General features: G+C 36.8%; 1 protein-coding gene across 7 annotated transcripts in view; it reads left to right on the forward strand.

Annotated features, from left to right (window-relative positions):
* TRPC1 (transient receptor potential cation channel subfamily C member 1) overlaps nt 1-22,714 on the forward strand; it is a 58,310-nt gene that overhangs the window by 27,698 nt on the left and 7,898 nt on the right. For all 7 annotated transcript variants that reach the window (XR_006885448.1, XM_046641225.1, XM_046641242.1 and 4 more), the window contains 4 exons: nt 762-957; nt 5,853-6,189; nt 13,351-13,490; nt 15,165-15,308. Coding sequence is in view for 6 of the 7 variants with exons in the window: in XM_046641225.1 (XP_046497181.1) it covers nt 762-957; nt 5,853-6,189; nt 13,351-13,490; nt 15,165-15,308 (817 nt within the window). In the remaining variant the exon portion in view is untranslated. The remainder of the gene's footprint in view (nt 1-761; nt 958-5,852; nt 6,190-13,350; nt 13,491-15,164; nt 15,309-22,714) is intronic.

The raw sequence follows: 22,714 nt of genomic DNA on the forward strand, positions 1-22,714 counted from the left end.
AAGTCCAATGGCAGTTGACTTATAATTATTGACTTCTAATTTCGTTTTTAAATTGTTATTATGCTCAGGCATAAGTTTAATGTAATTACTATTTTTTAAAAGAATTATCTACTAAAACTTCTTAGTTTCTTACAAATTGGTTTAGGTATGCCTTTAACAAGCAGTTAAATCCTAAGTTTCAGGGAAAGTGATTCTGAAAGAGAATTCTTTGCTAGGCATGTTTCACTATCTTTCTTTCTAACTTGAATTTTGTTCAAGTGAGCACTTTAAAAATGAATCAAAACACTTTTAATATAAGAAATGCATAAACATATTGTAGACTTATTGAAAAAACCTCTAGTTAAAAATTATATAATATTTATTGGATAGCATTAAGATATTGTTTCTATTGTTTAGATAAATAACATAAAAGGAAATTCTGTAGCAAACTTATAGAGAGTGAAGGCAGGTGAGTTAAGTGAAGAAGAACTAGTTGATAAATATTATCAGAATTTCTAGAAATATCATTACATATAAAAGAACACTGTGCTCATCTAAGATTATCAGTGTGAACACAGGGAACATAATTGTGTTACATTTTCCCCCAAAGCTGTGGAGAATTTCTGTACCTACTAGTAGGTTCGAGTGTCAACACAAAATGACTTCAGATTTTGTGTAGCAGTTAGAATTAAAATGTCACTGAGTAACAAAATTTCTAGTGAGAACAGCTTCATTAGAAGATGGAAGTGACATTTCTAAGAACAGACTGTTGCATTTTGCAGGAATGATTATGAGGAACTAGCTCGGCAATGTAAAATGTTTGCTAAAGATTTGCTTGCACAAGCCCGGAATTCACGCGAATTGGAAGTTATCCTAAACCATACGTCTAATGATGAGCATCTTGACAAACGGGGATTATTAGAAGAAAGAATGAATTTAAGTCGTCTAAAACTTGCTATCAAATATAACCAAAAGGAGGTATGAGGTTTTCTGTGATCTATCTAAATTATTTCCTCCACGGTAGTCTGGTGGCTCAGAGCAAAGGCTTTGGAGCAACACATCTAGGTTGAGATCCCAGTTCTGCTTCATAAAAACTGTTTGTCCTTGAGAAAGTTATGGAATCTGTCTGAGCTTTAGTTTTAAGAATTCAGTAAGAATATGTATTTAAAGTTTAGCACGAGTACTAGTATTAAGCAAGTACTCAAAAGTGGTAGTTGCTAATATTTTTAAGAATATTACTTATAATAATATAGATGTTAATTTAATGTTTTTGCCAAATATTAGCTACGCAGGTGAAATTCTGTGTAGTAAGTGACTTCAAAATGAAGTTTCCATCTTGGCATTTTGTCTGTCATAGGTTTGTTTTGATCTGGTTATAAGTAGCCCTTTCTATAATAATAGTGCCTTTCTGTTTAAAAACAAAGTATCAGATATTATGTTTCCTGATTCTTCTTATTTGTTAATTCATTGTGAAACCCAAGGTGGAGAGGCACATGCTATGATAACTAAGTTGAACCTGGCTCTTCTGGCATCATCCCTTCCTCTTAAGGGAAATACCTCTTTCTACTCCCCATACACACACATGCACATGATCAGGAACTTGAAGAAGGAAGGTATGCATTTTAAATTTTATTTTTTGAGATAATTTACTAAACATGTAGATAATGATAATCCAATTGATAGTATGGGGTGTTGATAAATGGTACTTTTAAGGTATTATTTCTAAGGCATTTTTGTTATTGATATAGATGTTGGAATAAAACTTGCTTGTAAAATTTATATTAATATAAAAATGGGGCTGAAATAGATAATGGTAGAAGGCAAGATACAGGACCTTTGGTGCTAGGAGCAGGAGTTTTTGTTATCTTGGTTGAAAATTGGAGCCTCATAATGGCTTTTTTTAGGAAATTGATGCAGGAATTTTAAGCTGTTTACTTTAAGATTACCTAGACAGTGTATTGCTTATCCAGATCCCTGGCTCAAACCCTATACTTTTTCTAGTACACCAAGATTCTTGCTCTAGGTAGAACATTTATAGGGGAAAAAAATTAAGTACCAGAATTTGGTTTAGTGTAGCTATAAGATTATAAATCAATAACATGCCTATGTAGCTTAAAAAGGAAATACAGTGCTCATGTCTATAAGTAGAAACAGAGAATATAGCAACCTTGATGTGATCTTCCTCTAATTATACATTTTGACTAGATCTTATTGGCTAGATCTTAGGTTAATTTACTTACTTGTGTGTTCCATAACCTAAAATAGATGTGAATACTAGAAAATGATAGAATAAAAAGATAGCAAGATACAAAATCAACTTAAGTGATTGAAAAAAGAACCTTAAAGAAAGATAGAAAGAACCAAGATTATCGTGGTTAGGGAAGAAAAACTAAAAGGCCATTCCCTAATGATATATATATATATATACTTGAAAGACTCACAGAGGATAACCAAATGTTCCATCCTAAAGAAGATGAAAGGGAAGAAAGCAAGAATGGTAATATTTTTAGTTGAAAGGAAGATACTCTATAATTTTAGTCATCAGTGAAAATGTAAACTAACTTTTGAAACTAGATTTCTAAATGTGATCAAAGGTAAAGATGATATTTTCCCAAATAGTTGGTAGATTTTGTTCAGATTATCCATCCTGGATAACAAACTACCCTGAAGCTTAGTTGCATAAAACAGTGTTTCATAGTCATTTTATAATAATTTCATAATCATTTTTTATGCTCTTGGATTCTCTCGGTCAGGAATTAGGAAGGGGCACAGCAAGGATGATTTGTCTCTGCTTCACTGTGTCTAGTGTCTCACCTAGAGATAACTCAAATGCCTGGGGGCTACAGTCGTCTGGAAGCTTCTTCACTCATATGTCTGGTGCCTGAGCAGCAGCTGAGGACTCAGGAACAGGGAGCTTTGAGTGGGCTGAGTGCTCAGGTGGGTGGGTCCATAGAGCGTGGGGCTTCCGAGAACTCATGACTGGAACCCTAGAGGGGCATGGCCAATGTGGTGGGTAGGCTTCGAGGAGATGGTCTGAGAAGCCTCAGAGGGCTGACTGAGTGCCTGAGTGTAGCCTCTCTGTGTGACCTGGGCTTCTTCACAGCATGGTGGCTTCAGGGGTGTAAGACTTTTTACATGGCAGTTCATGGCTCTAAGAGCATGTGTTTCTCAAACAAGGTGGAAGCTGCATGGCTTTTGAAGACCTACTTTCAGAAGTCACATAGCACCACTTTGTCCAGAATCTGCTGGTTAAAGCAATCACAAGCTTGTTGAATTGAAGCGTAGGGAACATTGATAGCCCACTTCTTGATGAGAGGAGTATCAAACAATTCTATCTATGCTTTTTTTGTTTTGTTTTGTTTTTTAAAGATTTTATTTTTCCTTTTTCTCCCCAAAGCCCCCCAGTACATACTTGCATATTTTCAGTTGTGGGTCCTTCTAGTTGTGGCGTGTGGGATGCTGCCCCAGCATGGCTGGATGAGCGGGGCCATGTGTGCACCCAGGATCAGAACTGGTGAAACCCCGGGCCGCCGAAGCGGAGCACACGAACCTAACCACTCAGCCACGGGGCCGGCCCCTGTATCTGTGTTTTAAAACCACCACAGACTTAGAACATTTCCAACTGAAGTTTTGTTCTTCCAAATACATATTAAATATCACTGTTAATTAAGTCACCACTATATAGAGCGATGGCAAGGACAGCAGTCAGTCCTGAGATTGCTTTGATATTTGAGGGAAGGGTAACACCTCTAAGTTTGGGATGCTACTAAACTGGGTTGTTGGTGGGAGGCAAAACTCTTTCTCTCTCAGGTATTTCATCTTGAGGGACAAATTAAGATTCCCCAAGAACACTGGAATCTGAGCAGAAGAATAAAGAATGACGTAAAGCTTAACTGTCAAAAATAAGTAAAGCTTATTAGGAAATTTCTTGATAAGCACAATAATAACAACAAAAAAGTCTGTCCAGTCTTTTTTTTTTTTTTGTGAGGAAGATTCACTCTGAGCTAACATCTGTTGCCAATCTTCCTCTTTTTGCTTGAGGAAGATTGTTGCTGAGCTAATACCTGTGCCAGTCTTCCTCTATTTTGTATGTAGGACGCTACCACAGCATGGCTTGGAGAGCAGTGTGTAGGTCCACACCTGGGATCTGAACCCATGAACCCCGGGCCACTAAAGTGGAGTGTGTGAACCTAACCACTATGCCACTGGGCTGGCCCCTGTGCAGTTTTTTTTTTACTACATTGTTGAATAAAGTATATTCTATCTCAGGATAAGGCACCTGCAGCCCGTACCCAAACCTGCAGCTGAGGCTCCAGCCAAACCCTGCCATGTAGATGCAATACTCACACACACACACATAATCTGTTTGGCGAAAAAAGTCTTAATACACTTAAAAGAACTGAAATTATACAGAATTTATTCTCTAATCAAAATGCAATTGATTTAGAAAACCAGTTGCAAAAAGATGCCTCTAAAAACATTTTAAAACAGAAGATTGCCAAATATTATTTTAGAGATTATGATCACTTGTGCTTTACTTTGGTAATTTCAAACCTGATCACATTATTGTATCCAGAGTTATCAGAATCCTTAAATTATACAGATCTTCCTTAACTTGTGATGGGGTTACGTCTCAATAAACCCATTGTAAGTTGAAAATATCATTCGTCAAAAATGCGTTTAATATATCTAATCTGCTGAACATCATAGCTCAGCCCAGCCTACCCTAAACATTCTCAGAACACTTACACAAGCCCACAGGGCAGTGTCATCTCACACAGAGCCTGTTTTGTAATACAGTGTTGAGTATCTCCTGTAATTTACTGAACACTGTACTGAAAGTGACAGACAGAAGGCTGTACTTGTGTCAGTTGTTCACCCGGTGATCGCGGGGCTGGCTGGGAGCTGCCGCTCACTGCCCCTGCCCAGCATCATGAGAGGGATCTTACTGCATGTCGCTGGCCAGGGGAAAGATCAAAATTCCAAATTCAAAGTATGGCTTCTATTCAATTCATTGCACTTTGGCACCATCGTAAAATCAAAAAATCATAAGTGGAACCATCGTTGAGTCAAGAACCATCTGTACTTCACTACATGAGCATTATATTGGGAAAATATTGCTTCTGAAATTTGCAAACTAAGAAACTTTGGTAAATTAATTTCTGTACTTGAGCTAAAATTTTCCCCTTATTTGGGAATAGTTTTCCTTTTCTTCTCATACAGAATTAAATTTTAAGCAGATTAAAAGTATCTTTAATACATGTTAAGAAATTTTCAGTATTTTCATGGAGCATAAACATGTCTGATGTTTAGACTTTGCTTGCTTCACTATCTTGACATCTTGGTTTCTTGTAATTGAAATCATTAGTTTTTCTAGACTGAAGTCTCTTTCTATGGATTGTGCCTGTTTAAAATTTCATAAACATTATTATGAGTTTATAAATTAAATGTTTCAAAATGACTAAGTAGGCTAGTAATAGTAGTTAATACTTATATAGTACATGCTATGAGCCAGGCACTATTTTAAGAGCTTTATATTTAATCTTCATAACAAGTTTATGAGTAGATACTGTTAGTATCCCCATTTTACAGATGGGGAATTTGAGGCTTTGAGAGGTTTCAAAACTTGCTCAAGGTCATTTCATCAGTGGCAGAGCCTGGATTTCAATCTAGATAATCTGGCTCCAGAGTCTGTGCTCCTAACCTCTACACTCTTTTATTTTAGTACATTTAAGGAAAAAAGAAAACTATGCGGAGTGTATAGAATTGATTTTCAAACTGTTATTGAAACTTGGGATACCAGTTAAATAATGGTATGATCAGTTCGTATTTATAGATTTTATTTTACTTTTGTGTGTGTGTCTCCTTTTCAGTTTGTCTCCCAGTCTAACTGCCAGCAGTTCCTGAACACTGTTTGGTTTGGACAGATGTCAGGTTACCGACGGAAGCCCACTTGTAAGAAGATAATGACTGTTTTGACAGTTGGCATCTTTTGGCCAGTTTTGTCACTTTGTTATTTGATAGCTCCCAAATCTCAATTTGGCAGAATCATTCACACACCTTTTATGAAATTTATTATTCATGGAGCATCATATTTCACATTCCTGCTGTTACTGAACCTGTACTCTCTTGTCTACAATGAGGATAAGAAAAACACAATGGGACCAGCCCTTGAAAGAATAGACTATCTTCTTATACTGTGGATTATTGGTAAGTATCCAGTTAGTTTGGAAGGTTCTGCCTTTCTTTAAACCATTAATTCTACCTTGCTTGGTGGCGTTGTAAACATCTGCGTTCAATTTCTAAGTTTACACTGTTTACACAGCAAGAATTTGAACACTTCCATGATCGTTGAAGACTAATGAACTTGATGGTAAGGAAACATCTCTTATTTACTATTACTTAATTACATGGAAGTAAAAAATTCTTTATTCTCAGTCTAAAATTGTTCATGATTGTTAAAACAGAAAAACAAATTTTACTGATGAATGCTTTTTTTGGTATAAGAGTATGAACCTTTGCTTAGGTATTTTGAAATGTAAATACATTTTGTACTCATTTGCGTTGTATAAGCTAACTGTCTTGTTTTATTATATTATTAGGTTTCCTTTTAAGAACTTAGGAACTTTTGTAGTTACATCTTACTTTATTTCTATTATAGGAACATTTAAATTAAGATTAATCATATAAATCAGTTCTTTATAATGATAGCCAGATTTCTTTAGAAATGGCAGTTTTGTAAAATGTAAGGCATTTTATTTTCTGAAAATTGTTTTTTATAAGTTTTATGCTATATAATAAATATCTTAAATGACCTTCTGCAGTTTTTACTGCTTTTGCCCTGGGGGTGGGGAGGAGTTGAGTTACAATCACATTGTATATTTCTGGTCTTTTAATGACGTCTTTTTTATATCCCTGTGGATCATCAACCTAGTTTTTAACCTCAGCATTTCCCACCTGTCCTACTATTTGCTATAGATAAAAGGATAGTGAAATTTAGTCTTTTCTATGGTATACAGCACTGGTTGATTACTATGTTCTTGATTGATTCAATTATTAAATAATTTGAGAAGAGTTATACAGTTTTCACTTTTAGTTCTCTTTCAGCTATAAAAATAATTTTCATATTTTGGGATTTTTATTTTTACTTGGAAATCACTTAATTTCAAGTAACTTGACTTCAATCACAGTTTTATTACTTTTAGCAGTATTCGATCTATGATACATTAATGTTTAAAATTAGGTAGATAAAGTAAAAATAATACACGTCCGATCTTTAGGTTAAAGAGAATTAAATAATTTCTTCTTGTTAACATTTTCCTGTTTTCTGTATTTCTTCTGTCCTGTAAAATTCAATAGTTTAGGAAATAATTTATACTTTATCATATATAGTTCCAAATTGCATGTTGTGGATCTTTCCAATGTGGGATTTATTTATATTGTTTTTTGAATAGGTAAAAAAAGTTAGGCTGAAAGGAATCTCTAAGAAACACTTCTTCCCTCTATTTAGTAACTACTTTTGAAAGATGGTTATATATCTTAGTCGTAAAGGAAGAAGATTATGTATCATTTATCTATAACCTGTTGTTTAAATAGTAGTAAGAAAGAAAGAATATGTTCTTCATTTTGTAAATAAGAGTTTACCCAATTCCGTATAAGAATTGTTATATTCAATGTCAAATTAAAGTTTATATTTCTTAGCAGTGAGTAAAAATTCACTCAACTCAAAAAGTCATACCACTCTTTGAATATCATAAATATTGCTGCTGTCACTGATTTTCATAATAATGGTAAAACTATGGCTACTCCTTTTTAAGCATGATAGCCCTCTTTTCAATATCATTTACATTTCAATGTATACACACATGCGCGCGCACGCACGCGCACACACACACAATATGACTAATTTTCTAACCATATTCTGCCGCAGTAGAAGAGTGCAATGTGAATTAAGCCGGTAAAATTCCTGGGTGTTTTACTTTTCTCAGCACAGTTAGATCTGAAACAGTTAGATCTGAATAGACCTTGCCAAGAGGTCTTCTAAGCCTGTTATGTAAATAGAGCCCTCTGGACTTCCTTAAACATATAGATCTGACCCTATTCTAACTGAGCGAGTAGGCCTAGTTTGCCTACTTCTCTAAGGCACTCCTTATTTCAAGAAATGAATACAAGTTTTGGCTCACAATGATAGACTTTTGTGCATTTGTTTCCTGTTTCTTTTCCTTAGCCCTCTAGAAAAAAGTAGAGTTAAAGTATAAAAAGCAAGGTAAGGAAAAAGGAAACGATGTGTTGATGAATGCACAGAATATTAATAGTATCCTTTTACTTAACTTTTTGCCGTTAGAAGGTAATAGAACAGCTACTGTAAAATGTTTTTGGGGCTGGCCCTGTAGCGTAGTGGTTAAGTACAGCGTGCTCTGCTTCGGCAGCCTGGGTTTGCAGGTTCAGATCCCAGGCATGGACCTAAACTGCTCATTAGCCATGCTGTGGAGGTGTCCCACATACAAAATAGAGGAAGATTGGCACAGATGTTAGCTCAGGGCTAATCTTCCTCAAGCAAAAAAAGAGGAAGATTGGCAACAGGTGTTAGTTCAGAGTGAATCTTCCTCATGAAGAAAAAGAAAAACATGTGTTTTTGAAAATGTTGTTCACCAACTTTGTCCAAGTACAGGTGGAAACAGATGTGGTCCAACGGGACCAATGGAGCTTATAGTCTAATTAAGACAAAAAACCCATTAACTTGAGAATCACACAGATAAATAAAAAATCACAAATGAGTTAAGTGCTACTACATAAAGGCATGGAGATATTAAGTAAAGGTCATAGGAGAGCAAGCATATTATACGGGCATTTTACCTAGTCAGAGGGGTTGGAAAGGCTATCTTGAGGAAGTGATAAGTGAGCTAAGATCTAAAGGATAAATAGGAGTCAACTAGGAGAATTGGAGAGAAAAGTATTCTAGGCTGATATGAAAGTTACGTTCAGAGGCCCTATGGCAAGAGGGAGCATGGTGCAAATACGGGATTGAGTAAAGTCTGGAGCAAGAACAAGGGATGTGGAATTCAAGATAAAGCTGTAGAAATGGATGTTGCACCAGACTGTGGACAACCTTGAAGGCCATGTTAAGTAATTTTGACTTTATACTAAGAACAATGGAAAACCTTGAAGTTTTTAAGTAGGTGAGTGACGTGATGTGATTTGCCTTTTGAAAAGATCATTCTGGCTGCAGGTGGAGAATGTGTTGGGAGGATTGGGCTGTGGCAAGAGTAGATGGAGGGAGACCAAAAGGGGGCTGGTGTGGGAATCCGGATGAAAGCTGATGGTACCTTGGACTTAGGGTGATTGTGATAAAAAAAAAGAGACAAGGGAGCAGATTTGAGAGAGATTTACAAAGTAAAGCCAATAGCACATGGAAATACATAGTATATGGGAGGTGAGGGAGAGGGAGATTATTAGGAACAGAGGTATTGGGGAAGAGCACTAGGTTTGGGAATTTATGAGAGGGTGGATCCTGAGTGTGATTTTGGATATGTTGAAATTGAAAGCCTTCGAGATATCCAAAAGAGATGTCAGTCAGACAGTTGGATATCACAGTCTGGAGCTCAAGAGGAAGTCTAAGCTTGAGGTAGCAATGTGTAAATAGTCTGCATGTAGGTTGTATATGAGACTATGGGTATGAATGAGACAGTTGAGAAGGCATAAAATGAAAAGAAGAGAGGACCTAGGAGCAAGCCTTGAGGAATCCCAAAATGATGGGATTACAGGTTACTAACGTTAGTTACTAATTCTAAAAAACAAACACAAAAAGGACAAAAATAGTTTAAAATTATTGTGTTCTTTCAGTCCAATTCAGAAATATGAAATATGTCAAATGTATTAGTTTCATTTTGGTGTGGGGTGTTGTTCAGGAGGTGGGAAGTTACCTGCCAGTGATACTCACTATTCTTTCATATGTCTGCCTATTTTCATCAAAAATCTTCTCCAGTTCATGATGTAATTGTTGTCAGGAGTTCCCTTTAGTATAATGTTGCATTTTACAGAAATAAAACACTTATTTCTGTAAGCATCTTTCTTGGTTTAGTGTTTTTACTGTTACAGCATTGAGTTAATAAAATTGAGGGAATAAAATGTTACCTGCTAGACTATTTGGTTTAACATTTTCAGATTTTTTTTTCCCCCAAAGGAATGGCACCTCAGCTAACTACTGTTACCAATCTTTTCTTTTCTTTTTTTTTTTTTCTACTTTTTCTCCCCAAATCCCTCAAGTGCATAGTTTTATATTTTAGTTGTAGGTCCTTCTAGTTTTGGTATGTGGGATGCCGCCTCAACGTGGCCTAATGAGCAGTGCCGTGTCCGTGCCCCGGATCTGAACTGGCAAAACCCTGGGCTACCGAAGCAGAGTGTGTGAACTTAACCACCCGGCCGTGGGGCCAGCCCCTCAGATGGTTTTTATCTATTCATTTTAAATAGAAGCTTATCCAAGTGGAACTTTTAAAAAAATTTTTTATTGATGTTATGATAGTTTACAACCTTGTGTAATTTAGTTGTACATTATTGTTTGTCAGTCGTGTTGTAAGTGCACCACTTCACCCTTTGTCTCCCCCCAGCCCCCCCTTTCCCCGGTAGCCACTAATCTGTTATCTTTGTCTACGTGTTTAACTTCCACATGTGAGTGGAGTCATACAGAGTTCATCTTTCTCTATCTGGCTTATTTTACTTAACATAATAGCCTCAAGGTCCATCCATGTTGTTGTGAATGGGACGATTTTATCCTTTTTTATGGCTGAGTAGTATTCCATCATATATATCTATATATATATATATCTTCTTCATCCAGTCATCAGCTGATGGGCATTTAGGTTGCTTCCACGTCTTGGCTATTGTGAATAATGCTGCAATGAACATAGGGGTGCATGGGACTTTTGGAATTGCTGATTTCAAGTTCTTTGGATAGATACCCAATAGTGGGATGGCTGGGTCATATGGTATTTCTATTTTTAATTTTCTGAGAAATCGCCATACTGTTTTCCATAGTGGCTGCACCAGTTTGCATTCCCACCAGCAGTGTATGAGGGATCCTTTTTCTCCAAGTGGAATTTTTTAAGTGTTTTCTCTGTCAGATCTGAAAATATTTTGAAGTGTTTTTTCTATATAAAATATTGGTACTGTATAATTAAGATGTTATGAACAGAGTTTTTGAAGAATGCTTCATGTGTTTCCCAGGGGAATTATTCTGCCTACTGGTGAGCCAGAAAATGACTCTGATTGGCTTAACTTGATCCCCACCCATATGTTATGTTGCAACACACTATTCTTTTGTCACTTTATATTCTCTTTAAAAATGTCTTAGTAAAGGAATGTATCATAAAACTATCCTGGGTTGTATTACTGTTCTCTAGTACTCCTAGGAATATATAACTATGGAGGAACTTCTTGTCAAAAAAAGGGCAGGGGTTTTTTTGTTTAGTTTTTATTTGTGTAGATTTATTCATTTAGCAAATTTTTGAGCACCCACTATGTATGGGTCATTATTTGGGACATTTAGGACACTGGTTAGTAAAACAAAGATTCTTAGGCTTGAAGAGCTTACTCAGACTGGGGGGAAGATAGTCAGTTAGTAACAGACGTAATAAGTAAACTATATCCACTGTTTAAAAGTGGTAATAAGGGGAAAAAAGAAGCAGAGTTAGGGGATTGGGCATGGGAGCCATGGGGTGTGCATTTTTAAATAGGATGATCGGAGTAGGTGGTGAAGAAGTGATGGAGTTAGCCAAGTGGATGCCTGGGTAAGGAGCTTCCAGCCAGAGGGAAGAGCCAATGTAAAGCCCTAAGGCAGGAGACTGTGTGTTCAGACAAGAGCAAGGAAGCAAGGAGGCCAGTGGACTAGAGGGGTGGAAGAAAAGATTGGTAGGAGATGAGGTCGGAGAGGAGAGGTTATATAGGGCCATATAGGCCATTGTAAGGAATTTGGTTTTGACTCTGAGTGAAATGAGATAAAAGGGAAGGGGCAGTGCCCACTGTGTGCCATCAGCAGCAGTGATCTTGGGTTCTCATTGGCATTCACACTCACAGGACACAATAGGCTGAAACCTGGCACCAGGTGTACTTAGCTTTGTAAGGTACAAGACAGAAAGTACAGCCCCATAGTGGGCACACTCAGTTGTATGGGATGAGGCCATATGGCCGTATGGAGGGGTGTGGGCTACCCCAGCTAGAGAAGTCTGTTAAGAGGGACCTCACACAGAGAAGCTGAGGCCTGTGTTTCTCGACTTGTTTTCATATGGTCTTTGCTGTGTATACCTTCAGGGTCTGTGAGTCTACTCATAACCCTCCCAGTCCAGATGCAGTTTCCCAGTCAGTGGTTGTTTTTATAATATGTTGAACACAGCCGACCTTCCATATTTTTCTTAACATAGTATGTTTCCAAGGAAACCACTTTAATAGGTGATAACATCAGGTTATGTTTCCGTGGAGAAAGACTTCTGTCCTGGAGTTAATCCTGTCTCCTCTGGGAGTTGCTACAGGGTTTTGAGGAGAGAAGTAACACTTGCATTTTAACAGGATTCCTCTGGTTGCTGTGTTGAGAATAGATTTAAGGGAGATCAAGTAGGCTATTTCAGTAATCCAGGCAAAAGAGGCTGGTGGCTTGACGTTGAAGTGGGCAGAAGGGCTAACTCCTAAAGACATTTTGAAAGTAGAGCCAACAGAATTTGCTATTGCATTGAATGTGTCATTTAAAAGAAATATGAGTCAAGGATGATTGAAGGACATTTGGATTGAGCAACTAGAAGGATGGAGTTGCCGTGAACTGAGATGGGGAAGAAGTCTTCAGATACATGAATTTGGGGGCAGAGACCAGGAGTTCAGTTTGGACGTGACAGGACGTCCACCTGGCTATGTAGAGTAGCCAAGAACCTACACAAGTTGAGTTCAGAAGAGAGGTTTGGAGATATTATTATATAAATGCCGATTGAGTTTAGAGAGAGAGATTTGAAAGTCTGCCACATAGATGGTGTTTAAAGCCATTAGACTAGATGAGGTCACTATAGGAGTGCGTGTAGATAAAGAAAACAATGAGGAACTGAGCCTTTTGGTGGGTGGTGTGTGTTTCACATCAATTTATTTGTTTTCTTATGCTTGTTTCATATTACTTATTAAAATCCCTCTCAGGGAAAGACATTGTCACATGAAACTTAAGGTTGCTTTCTTTTAAATTTTGAAAACTTTTTACTAAAAAGTTCTTTTTTTCTTCTGAATGGGGCTCTAGCTGACGCAATTGTTATTTAGTTAATACTTTGAGTCTTAAAGTATTTTTTAGTTTATTATTGAATTAAGCGAGCATTATCTGATTTTTTTTTTTCCTTTTTTTAGGGATGATTTGGTCAGACATTAAAAGACTCTGGTATGAAGGGTTGGAAGACTTTTTAGAAGAATCTCGTAATCAACTCAGTTTTGTCATGAATTCACTTTATTTGGCAACCTTTGCCCTCAAAGTGGTTGCTCACAACAAGGTGACTATTAACTATGTCAATTGGAGGCACAAATGCAATTCACTTAAGAAACACCTGAGGTATCTGGCTCTGTAACTCGGAGTCACTTTGGCCCAAGTCTGTGGCTCATGTGTCTCCATTGTAAGCCTATCCCTGTGCAAGGAAATAACGCACATTGTTTGAAGGATGTTAATTACCTTTAAATGTTGGTTACCTGTTGTATGCCAGGCACCATGGTTGATACTTGCTATACTTTATCTCATTTTATCCTCACAGGGACTCTATGAGACAGATGTCCTTATCCCCATTTTGCAAATAAGGAAAACGAAGCTCAGAGATATTAAGTAACTTGTCCAAGACCACACAGTAAGAAACCAAGACTGGATTTAAATCCAGGTCTGTCTAGGCATTTTCTTTCTACCAAGTGCCAATCCCTTATTCCTGAGTTAGGCTCATTCACCTCATTAACCGTCTATACTGAAAATGAGAGCACAAAGTTCCTGAAATTGATTAGTGTTAGACATCTTTATATCTGCCAGAAAAAAAGTTCATCTGAATGGAATTCACTATATAGTATTTTACACATTCCAAATCGTGATGATTATCTTCCGCAGCTTAAAAAGTGATGTAAATGTACTAAGTTTCTGATACCTATATTTTTAAATTTAGAATTTGACAAAAATATAACCTTATAGACGTCTTGTAATTTTACTTTTAGAAAGATTTAAGCTCCCCCAAGCCCAGAAAAGGTAATAGATTTTGTTAACTATCTTTATTTAAACCCTGAGTTTAGAATTCTTCTGAGGTGTCACATTCAAGGAACTAAAAGATACAATATTTTCTGGTTTTTGACTAATTTATAGACTATAGAAAAAGCAAACTGGTTATCTTACATCATTTTACTTTATTTAAAAAACTCTATTCTTTTAATTGATCAGTAGTAGGGAACATGTTTGTTAGGTATGTTTAATGACCAGAGTTGTGAAATGGCTGAGAAAATAAAAATTGGTCATACATAGAAATATGGTTCAATAAAGAGGTTGAGGGTCATTGGTTTTTAGACTGGTCTCTTTGGTTCTAGAAATGGAGTGCCCATATAATTTATTATGTGAACTAGGACACTTTGAGAGTGAAAGGGGGCACTATTAATAAGTATGCCAGGAAAACTGGTGTATAATCTGGGCCTATGCCAGGCAATTGGAACATGTAGCCACTCTATGTCTGGGTATAATAATGTACACTTTTTTTCTTGCTATTTAGAAGGGAGAAGGACTTCTGTGGTTCATTCTAGAATCCTGAGTAAACGGCTGTTAATTTAATATGATAGCTAATTAATTAACAGCAAGCATAATTAAAGTTTGTGTTGTGGAATTTAAGAAAAACTAGCAAACATTTCATTCATAAAAAGTTTAATGACAATCTTTTCAAAATTGTTTACTTTTTTAAAATCTAAGAATTTTTGAGAAAACCTCTTTATAAAGAGTAAGTGGTATGGCCTCACATACATAGAAATCTTTTATTTAGTTAAAATGATGTTATTACTATTAAAAGAGGAGAACTTTATAAAATGTAAATGAAGATTACTCCTACAAGGAGACATAATTAAAATAGTTTTTTTCAACGCTCAGAATATTTGTTTTTATTTTCCTGAAGTGAGAGAGCTATTTACCTTTGGCTTTTTCTTCCTAACCTTAGTTTCATGATTTTGCTGATCGGAAGGACTGGGACGCATTCCATCCTACACTGGTGGCAGAAGGGCTTTTTGCATTTGCAAATGTTTTGAGTTACCTTCGTCTCTTTTTTATGTATACAACAAGCTCTATCTTGGGTCCATTACAGGTAAATCATTAAAACTTCTTAAAGAATAGTTGTTAGATGTCATGATTATTACATCTTTCTACTTGTGCGCTGGAACGTTCTTCCCTTATGATGTTAAAGCTAAGCCTTGCTTTTGAAAATAATTAACAGTTGAAAGGACACAGCATGTGCGTCTGCTTTGCTTCTGGCTGAACGATAACCCTTGGCTTTCAGGTATTCAGACTTGATTAAGCTGTGGTCCATTGTCCCTCTCCTCCCTGTTCATAGACAGAGATGTGTTTAAAATACAGTATACTTCAGACAAGAAGGACACAAAGGTTTCCTTTTTACCAAAATGAACCTCACATTTAAAGTTTTAAGTGATAAATATAAAGAAGTGTTGTGCAAACAGAATTCATACTTCATGATGATTTTGAAAATGTGTAAGCTATAGTTTAAAAAATACTCTTACTTTGTTTAATAAATACTAAATGTAATATGTTGGAAAATAGCCTGTTTAGAGCTAAAAAATTTCATAGCGTTCACGTAGCCCAGCTTAATACTTTATAGTACTTTATAGTTAAAGAAATTGAGCTTTTGAGATGTGAGTGATTTGTTCAAAGTAGTATGGTCATTATGCATGAGAGTCCGGGACTCGATTCTAAGTCTCTTGACACTGAAGAAAGGACTCATAATCGGTTGAACTTAACCCACAGATTTTAGTAGTTGACTGTTTTTAGAAGGTGAGATCAACTCTGCTAGGTGACTAGCACTACATAATAGTCTAAGTTAACTTATAAGTCTGAAAATCTGAGCAATATTCATTTTTCCTTGATAAGTCAAAATTTACTAACAATTTAGATTCTCTTTTATATTTTTAAAGGAGATATTTTAAATAAAAGGCATAATTACCTTCTCCAAACAGAGAGAGGAAAATAAAATCTGTAGGAGAAAGCTGATTTGATTTGGCTTGTCCTTTCATCCACAACAGTATTTCCTGAGATGTGACTCCCTTAAGCAAGTCCTGTGAGATGCTCTGACTGAAATAAGTTTGGGACACACAGCACTCCTTATACCTGTTTTGGGAATTCACAGTGCACATTATCACATTAAAGCCTGTGAGAAAGAAGTAAGGAAACTTGTTTAACTTTGTTCAAACTATCATTACCGAAATTCATTTATCAGCATACCCGTTTTTCATGAAATATGCTCAGGTCTCTGTTTTTCTCCAAAACATAGTATGTGAAACACTGGTTTAGACTATCTGTTATTTTGATTTAATTTTGCTACTAGTATCTTCTATAAATGTTTTAATTAAGAGTCAATAGTATTTTTATGTGCATATTGATTTTTTTTAGTTAAAAACTGAAAATGTCACTCAGTTTCTACTAGAAATTTCTTCATAGATTTTTTTCAAAGAGTTAAAAAGGAGGAAGTTTTATTTTCTTAGTGAATCATCTGTTTGTTTTTCTTAGAACTGTTGAGTCATGTCTTCCTGATTTAATCTCTTCCCAAAAGAACTATAGATGTGTATACAAATATGGCATAAGTGGGTGTTGGTCATTTCAGCTGTTGTGCATGTTTTTCTCCTCCAGCAGGATAATTTATAATGTTCTAATAGCCATAGAACTAACAAATAATTTAAGTCAAGCCAGCAAGTATTTATTGTGTTCCTATTTTTAAAAGGTCTGCAGGTTAATCGTAATATATGTTTAATTATTATCTAATCCAATAAATGATTTTTTTAAATTATCTTTATTAAGATGTAATTTGCATACAATAAAATGCACCCGTCTTAACTGTAGAGTTTGAGTTTTGCAAATATGTAAACCTGGTTAATCACCACCATAATCAAGATATAGGACGTTTGCATCACCCCAAAAAGTCCCTTGGTGCCTTTTTGCATTTAGTATTCCCCCACCCTCATCCCATGCAACCATTGGTCATCTGTGTGTGATTGTCTGGTATAGGCTAGTCTCAGAACTGAAGGATTTGGAAGTACCATAGAATTAATATGGTGTTACAGAGCAAATCTCAGACAGAAGGTCGTCTGCCCTCCTTAGAGCGTGATTGCTTTTCATGGTTGCAAGCTCCCTGCTCCAAGCCATTACGTCAAGTCTACGTTCAGCAGGAAGAGGGGGAAAGGCAGAGGGCGAAAGGTGGAAAGCATGGGCCAGCTTCTTTCTCTTTTTTATCAAGAGAACAATCATTTTCCCTAGAGGCCTGCTAGATACCTCCACTTATGACTCATTGGCAGAATTTGGTCACATGCCTATTTATAGCTACAAGAAAGTCAGAGGAGATGAGTACTTTTAATTGAGCATATTACCCCCCAAGAAATCAAGGTCTGGTTAGTCAGGAAAAGGGTGAAAAGTAGAGATTGAATAGGAATCTGTAGAGTCGTATTTTCAGGCTTTTACTTAAGTTTTTTCAATAAAGACATTTGTTTTCCAGTGTAGTCTTATTAACATGACAGATTTGTATTGCATACTAGTGCCAAAGTATTCTAGAATAATTTTATGCAGAAAATTTATGATACATTTTTTTCGTTTTGTTCATCTTAAGTAAATAGTGATCCAGTTATGAATATAAAACTAAAGGAAGTGCAAAAAGAAAATTGACCCTAAGTTAACTACCTTAGCAAAACTGCAACTTTTTTCCTGTTTTTTACATAACCTGCTATGTCAAGTAATGTTTTTATGTCATTACTGTGCTTGTTTGTTAAATTTGTCTCTATCTATTAACAATTTTTCCTTCCACATCTTTGCAGATTTAGAAGCTGACAGACTTTTGTTTTAACTGGTTATATTACCTGTAGTAGAGGTACAGATCGCTCCCTTGGTTAGAGTGACCATATTTTACCATCCAAATGGAGACGTTTTGGGGAATGAAAAGGAGGCTGTGAAGTTGGGACAGCAAGTATAAACTGGGACTGTTCCAGACAAATCAAGGTCATAGGCTTACCCTGTAGGAGAGCACAGAAGATGATCCCATATTCATCAGTGATTGCACCCCTTATCCTTACTTGACATTTTTATGATTGTATTTATTAAATTTGTGACTTATGTTGATGGTAAACTTTGGAAGGTGGCCTTCTACAATCTGACCCTACTCGTTATCTAGCCATTGCTCGCTATACTCATCTCCTTGTCTGTTTCTGAAACCCTTCTTCTCCATTGGGCACGAGACCAGTCACTACTCTCACACACGTCCTGTGCTTTTCCACTTCCGTGTCATTGTTAATGTTATTACTCTGTTTAGAATGTCCCAGCCATATCCTCTGCTTGTTGAAACTTTACTTGTTCATTCAACAGACATTTATTGAGTGCCTGGTAGGTACTAGACACTGGGAATGCATCAATACACTGCAGTCTCTTTTTAAAGAGCACATAGTTCACTGAGGGTTACAAAACAAGCTAATGACAACATTTAGAGAGGTAGATGCTTCAATAAAGAGCTCAGAGGAAGGGCGCTCACTTCAGTCGAAGGCATCACGGAAGACTTCTCAGAAGAGAGGACTCTGGAATCAAGCCTTGAAAGATGAGTAGAAAGGAGGTTGGCTTGAGGGAGAGGGAACATGCCAGCTTTAGTGTCCCTTCCACTGGAAAATCTATTCCTACTCCCCTACTCCTGTGTGAAAGACTATCCTCATCCAATAGAATTAATCCTTTGGGCCTCTGTAGCTTGTCTTAATTATAAGACAAATTTAGTTTGTCTCAAATTGTAAATTATGTTGTTTCTACTGAATTAAAAAGTTCCTGAGCATGGGGAATATATCTTCCTTTTCTCATCTGCACCTTACTCATGTCCTTACCGTAGTAGTTACTTAATGACTGTTTGTTGAATTGAATTGGAAAACTGGTTAGAATGAGGTTGGGTAGAGACAAATGCTGATTGGTGTGAGAAAAGAAAAAAGCTGGTGGAGAAATAGGGCTGTATCTTAGCTGTTGCGTTAGCTGCTTATTCAAAATAATAACAGCAACTAACATTTGTTGAGCATTTTGTGTGGGCCAGGCACCATGCTTTCCCACTTTAATCCTCATTACAACCTGTGTTATGTTTTTATTCCCGTTTTACAAACGGGAATCATCTAAGGGTTAGAGAGGCTAAGTAGTTCACAGAACTAGTCAGTGGTAGATACAAGGGTTGAACTGAGTCTGTCTGACTCCAGAGGCCCACCTAATCTTTGAAATTAGCTTTCCTCCTTTTGTGAAGGATGCCAGCTGACCCACCTCAGCAGATATCAGAGTCGTGGTTGGGCATAAATCAGTAATGTTATATATTTTAACAAAAACAAACGTGACAATCAAATCTATAAATAATGGTGGTAATAGTAATAACAACAGTGGACGTTTGAATCCTTTCTGTGTGCCAGCTACTGTTCAAAGATCTTTATTTACATTTATGACCTCATTTAATCCTCACAACCATTCTAAGAGGCAGACTTTTATTTCCATTTTGCAGAGGAGGAAACTGAGGCATAAAGACATTAAATAACTTGCACACGGTCATACAGCTGGTAAGTAGCAGAGCGGAAATTCCAACCCAGGTGGTTTGGCTCCCTAGCTAATGGCCTTAACCACTGTGCTAACTGGCCTCTCAGTGTTTTCTATAGTACAGAGTAATATGATTAACTTTTATTGTACAGTACTTCTTCTATGGGCAGGCTTTAATAATCTACAGATTTTAAAAATTCTTCTGGTTTGTGCACGTGTTTGAAATGAATTAACCTTTAACACTGGTAGTTGGGTGATTAGACAGAAATGACAAGACAGAACCACAGAGCTTGGTTCAAAATGTTGCTCCATGATTTACTGTCACTTTATCTCTGTGCGTCTCAGGTTCTGGGTCTGTTGTGAGGATTAAATGGGTCTGCGTGTGTAAGATGCATAGCAGAGTACCTGACACCTCCCAGGCTTCACATGAATCCATTTGGATCCATTCTCTTTATATAAAGTTAGTGGAGTTAACCATGGCAGACCTGAAAAATAATACAAGAAAACTTGGAAAGTTAATGTAATGTCTGACACATGAGTGCATACTTTATTCCTAGTGAATTATTCGGTGGTACTAGATAATTATCAGATTTAATTTCATGGCCTGTATAACGTAAATGGCATGTTGTTGTCGTTTGTAGTGGGTGAAGTGCGATTCAGTGCTTTGCACTTTGGAGTATCCTGGGGCTAGATATTTTTCTGTTAAGAAGCATAGAATGGTAGAGCTGGAGGGAAACTTAGAGGTCATGTAGTCTAGGGGTTCCCGCCCTGGAGCAGCTGCAGAATCCTCTGGGAGCACGTTAAACCTGCAGACTCAAGTCCTGGCCTTAGAGACTCATTAAGTAGATTGGGGTTAAGTCTGGTAGGTTTTTAATAGCACGTAGCTGAGTGAGTCTGACGTAGCATTTGGCCGGCCCATTTATGGGTCAGGGAACTAAGACCCAGCTCACACAGTGTTAGAAATAAGACTTGCTGTAAAATGTTAGTTAACAATTACATTTTTTTGGATATTTATTCATATATTAATTCTACAAGCCCTGCTGTGTAAAGGAACTGTTACGTGAGAACTAAATCCATCATACTTGTACCCAGCCCCAAATGTTTAATGGGAGAACTAAGATAAAAACCACAAAGTGACGTTTTTAAAAGGGCTTGCAAGGAGTTAAATGCAAGAATTCAGTTCCACCTCTGCCATCTGTTAGTTCTGTTGATCTGAGCAATTCATTAAATGTGAGCTTCAGTTTGTCACTTGGAAGAATAGAGGTAATACTAGCCTTCCCTCCCTTGCAGGGTAAATGAAAATATGTGATAGCTCTTGCAAAATGGTAAAGAGTTAGATAAAAGGCATATAAAAAGTAGTTATATATTCAGCATTTTAATTAATATCCCGGGCTCTGGAGTTTGCCGATATTGGGCCTGCCCTTCAAGACTGCTAGAGGAAACAAACAGAAATGGTAGTACAAAGTGACAAATACTATTTTAGAGGTTACATACACAGTACTTTGGGAGCCTGACTGAGGGGGTGCCTAGAGAGAGTCAGCAAAGCTTCTTAGAGGAGGTGACGTTTGATCTGGGCCTTGAAGGGGTGAGAAGCTTGCCTCAAAGAACAGAGGGAGAGTAACATGTGCAGAAACATGGCGTCATGAGAGCATGGCGCGCTTGGAGAAGACAGGGTGTCCTGTGTACTTGAACCATGGGTTGCAGTTGGGGAGAAGAGGCCGAAGAAGACACTGGGCTGAACACTGGAGGTCTCTGTGCCAGAAATATGAATATTATCACGTGTGCCAAGGAGGTTTTGAGCATAAATGGCTTGATTAGATAAAACTTTTAGACAGACAGTTATGGCTTCTTCCGTGGAAAGTTTTGGATGGAGAATGATTACAAGTTGCCATTATTATTGCTTTCTTTTGTCAACAATTTTTATTTTTTTATTATTAATTTATTTTATTTTATTTTATTTTGAGGAAGATTAGCCCTGAGCTAACATCTGCCGCCAATTCTCCTCTTTTTTGCTGAGGAAGATTGGCCCTGAGCTAACGTCCATGCCCATCTTCCTCTACTTAATATGTGGGATGCCTGCCACAGCATGGCTTGACAAGCAGTGCCATGTCCGCACCTGGGATCCGAACTGGTGAACCCAGGGCTGCCAAAGTGGAATGTGCGCACTTAACTGCTGTGCCACTGGGCCAGCCCCATGTCAACAATTTTTATAATTTAACAGTTGATATGAACCCTAATCATATCAACCTTTCCACTGTCAGGCACTTAGGATGTTTTTGCTGTTCTAAATAGTACTCTGTGTGTGAGAGGTTTTGCCTCTGTCAAATTATTTCCTAAGTATAAGTCTCCAGTAGTATTAACGTATCAAAAGATATGCCCAGAGAGTGTGTCAGTACTTCTGTTTCTTTACAAAGGCTGTGTTAATTGTTACACACAAGCAGTATAACAGTACTTTTTCATCACGTTCATAGCATTTGGTGCTATCTTTTTAAAATATACTAACTTAGTTTGCTTTAATTTCCGTTTTTCTAGTTAGTAGGAAAGATATATATATTTTCTCAGTGTGTACTAATATTAACTCCTATGTAAATTTTACTATTGCCATTTTAATTACTTTTCTCTTCATTTCTTAATTCTCATATTTCTCAAATAAAACTGCTAAGTTGTCTTAAATAATAAATATTTAAGAAAGCATGATTATTACTTTTACAAATAGAAGGCTTTATAGTCTTTCTCAGTCTAAGATAAATGTACCATTTTTAATGTTTGCCTTTCATGTGAATGCTTTCTTGGTGTACTCCTCAAGCCAGTGCTCACTTCAGTGATGGCCACTGTAGCAACTTGTTATTCTTCCATCTTGTAAAGAACCAATATCATGCTTTTAAAAAACAAGTCATGAAGTTTGTGGTAGTCTCATTAAATATTGCTCACCTTGATATTGAAATTGAATTA

The sequence above is a fragment of the Equus quagga genome, chromosome 1 (genome assembly GCF_021613505.1).
Source record: "Equus quagga isolate Etosha38 chromosome 1, UCLA_HA_Equagga_1.0, whole genome shotgun sequence".
Classification (NCBI taxonomy): domain Eukaryota; kingdom Metazoa; phylum Chordata; class Mammalia; order Perissodactyla; family Equidae; genus Equus; species Equus quagga.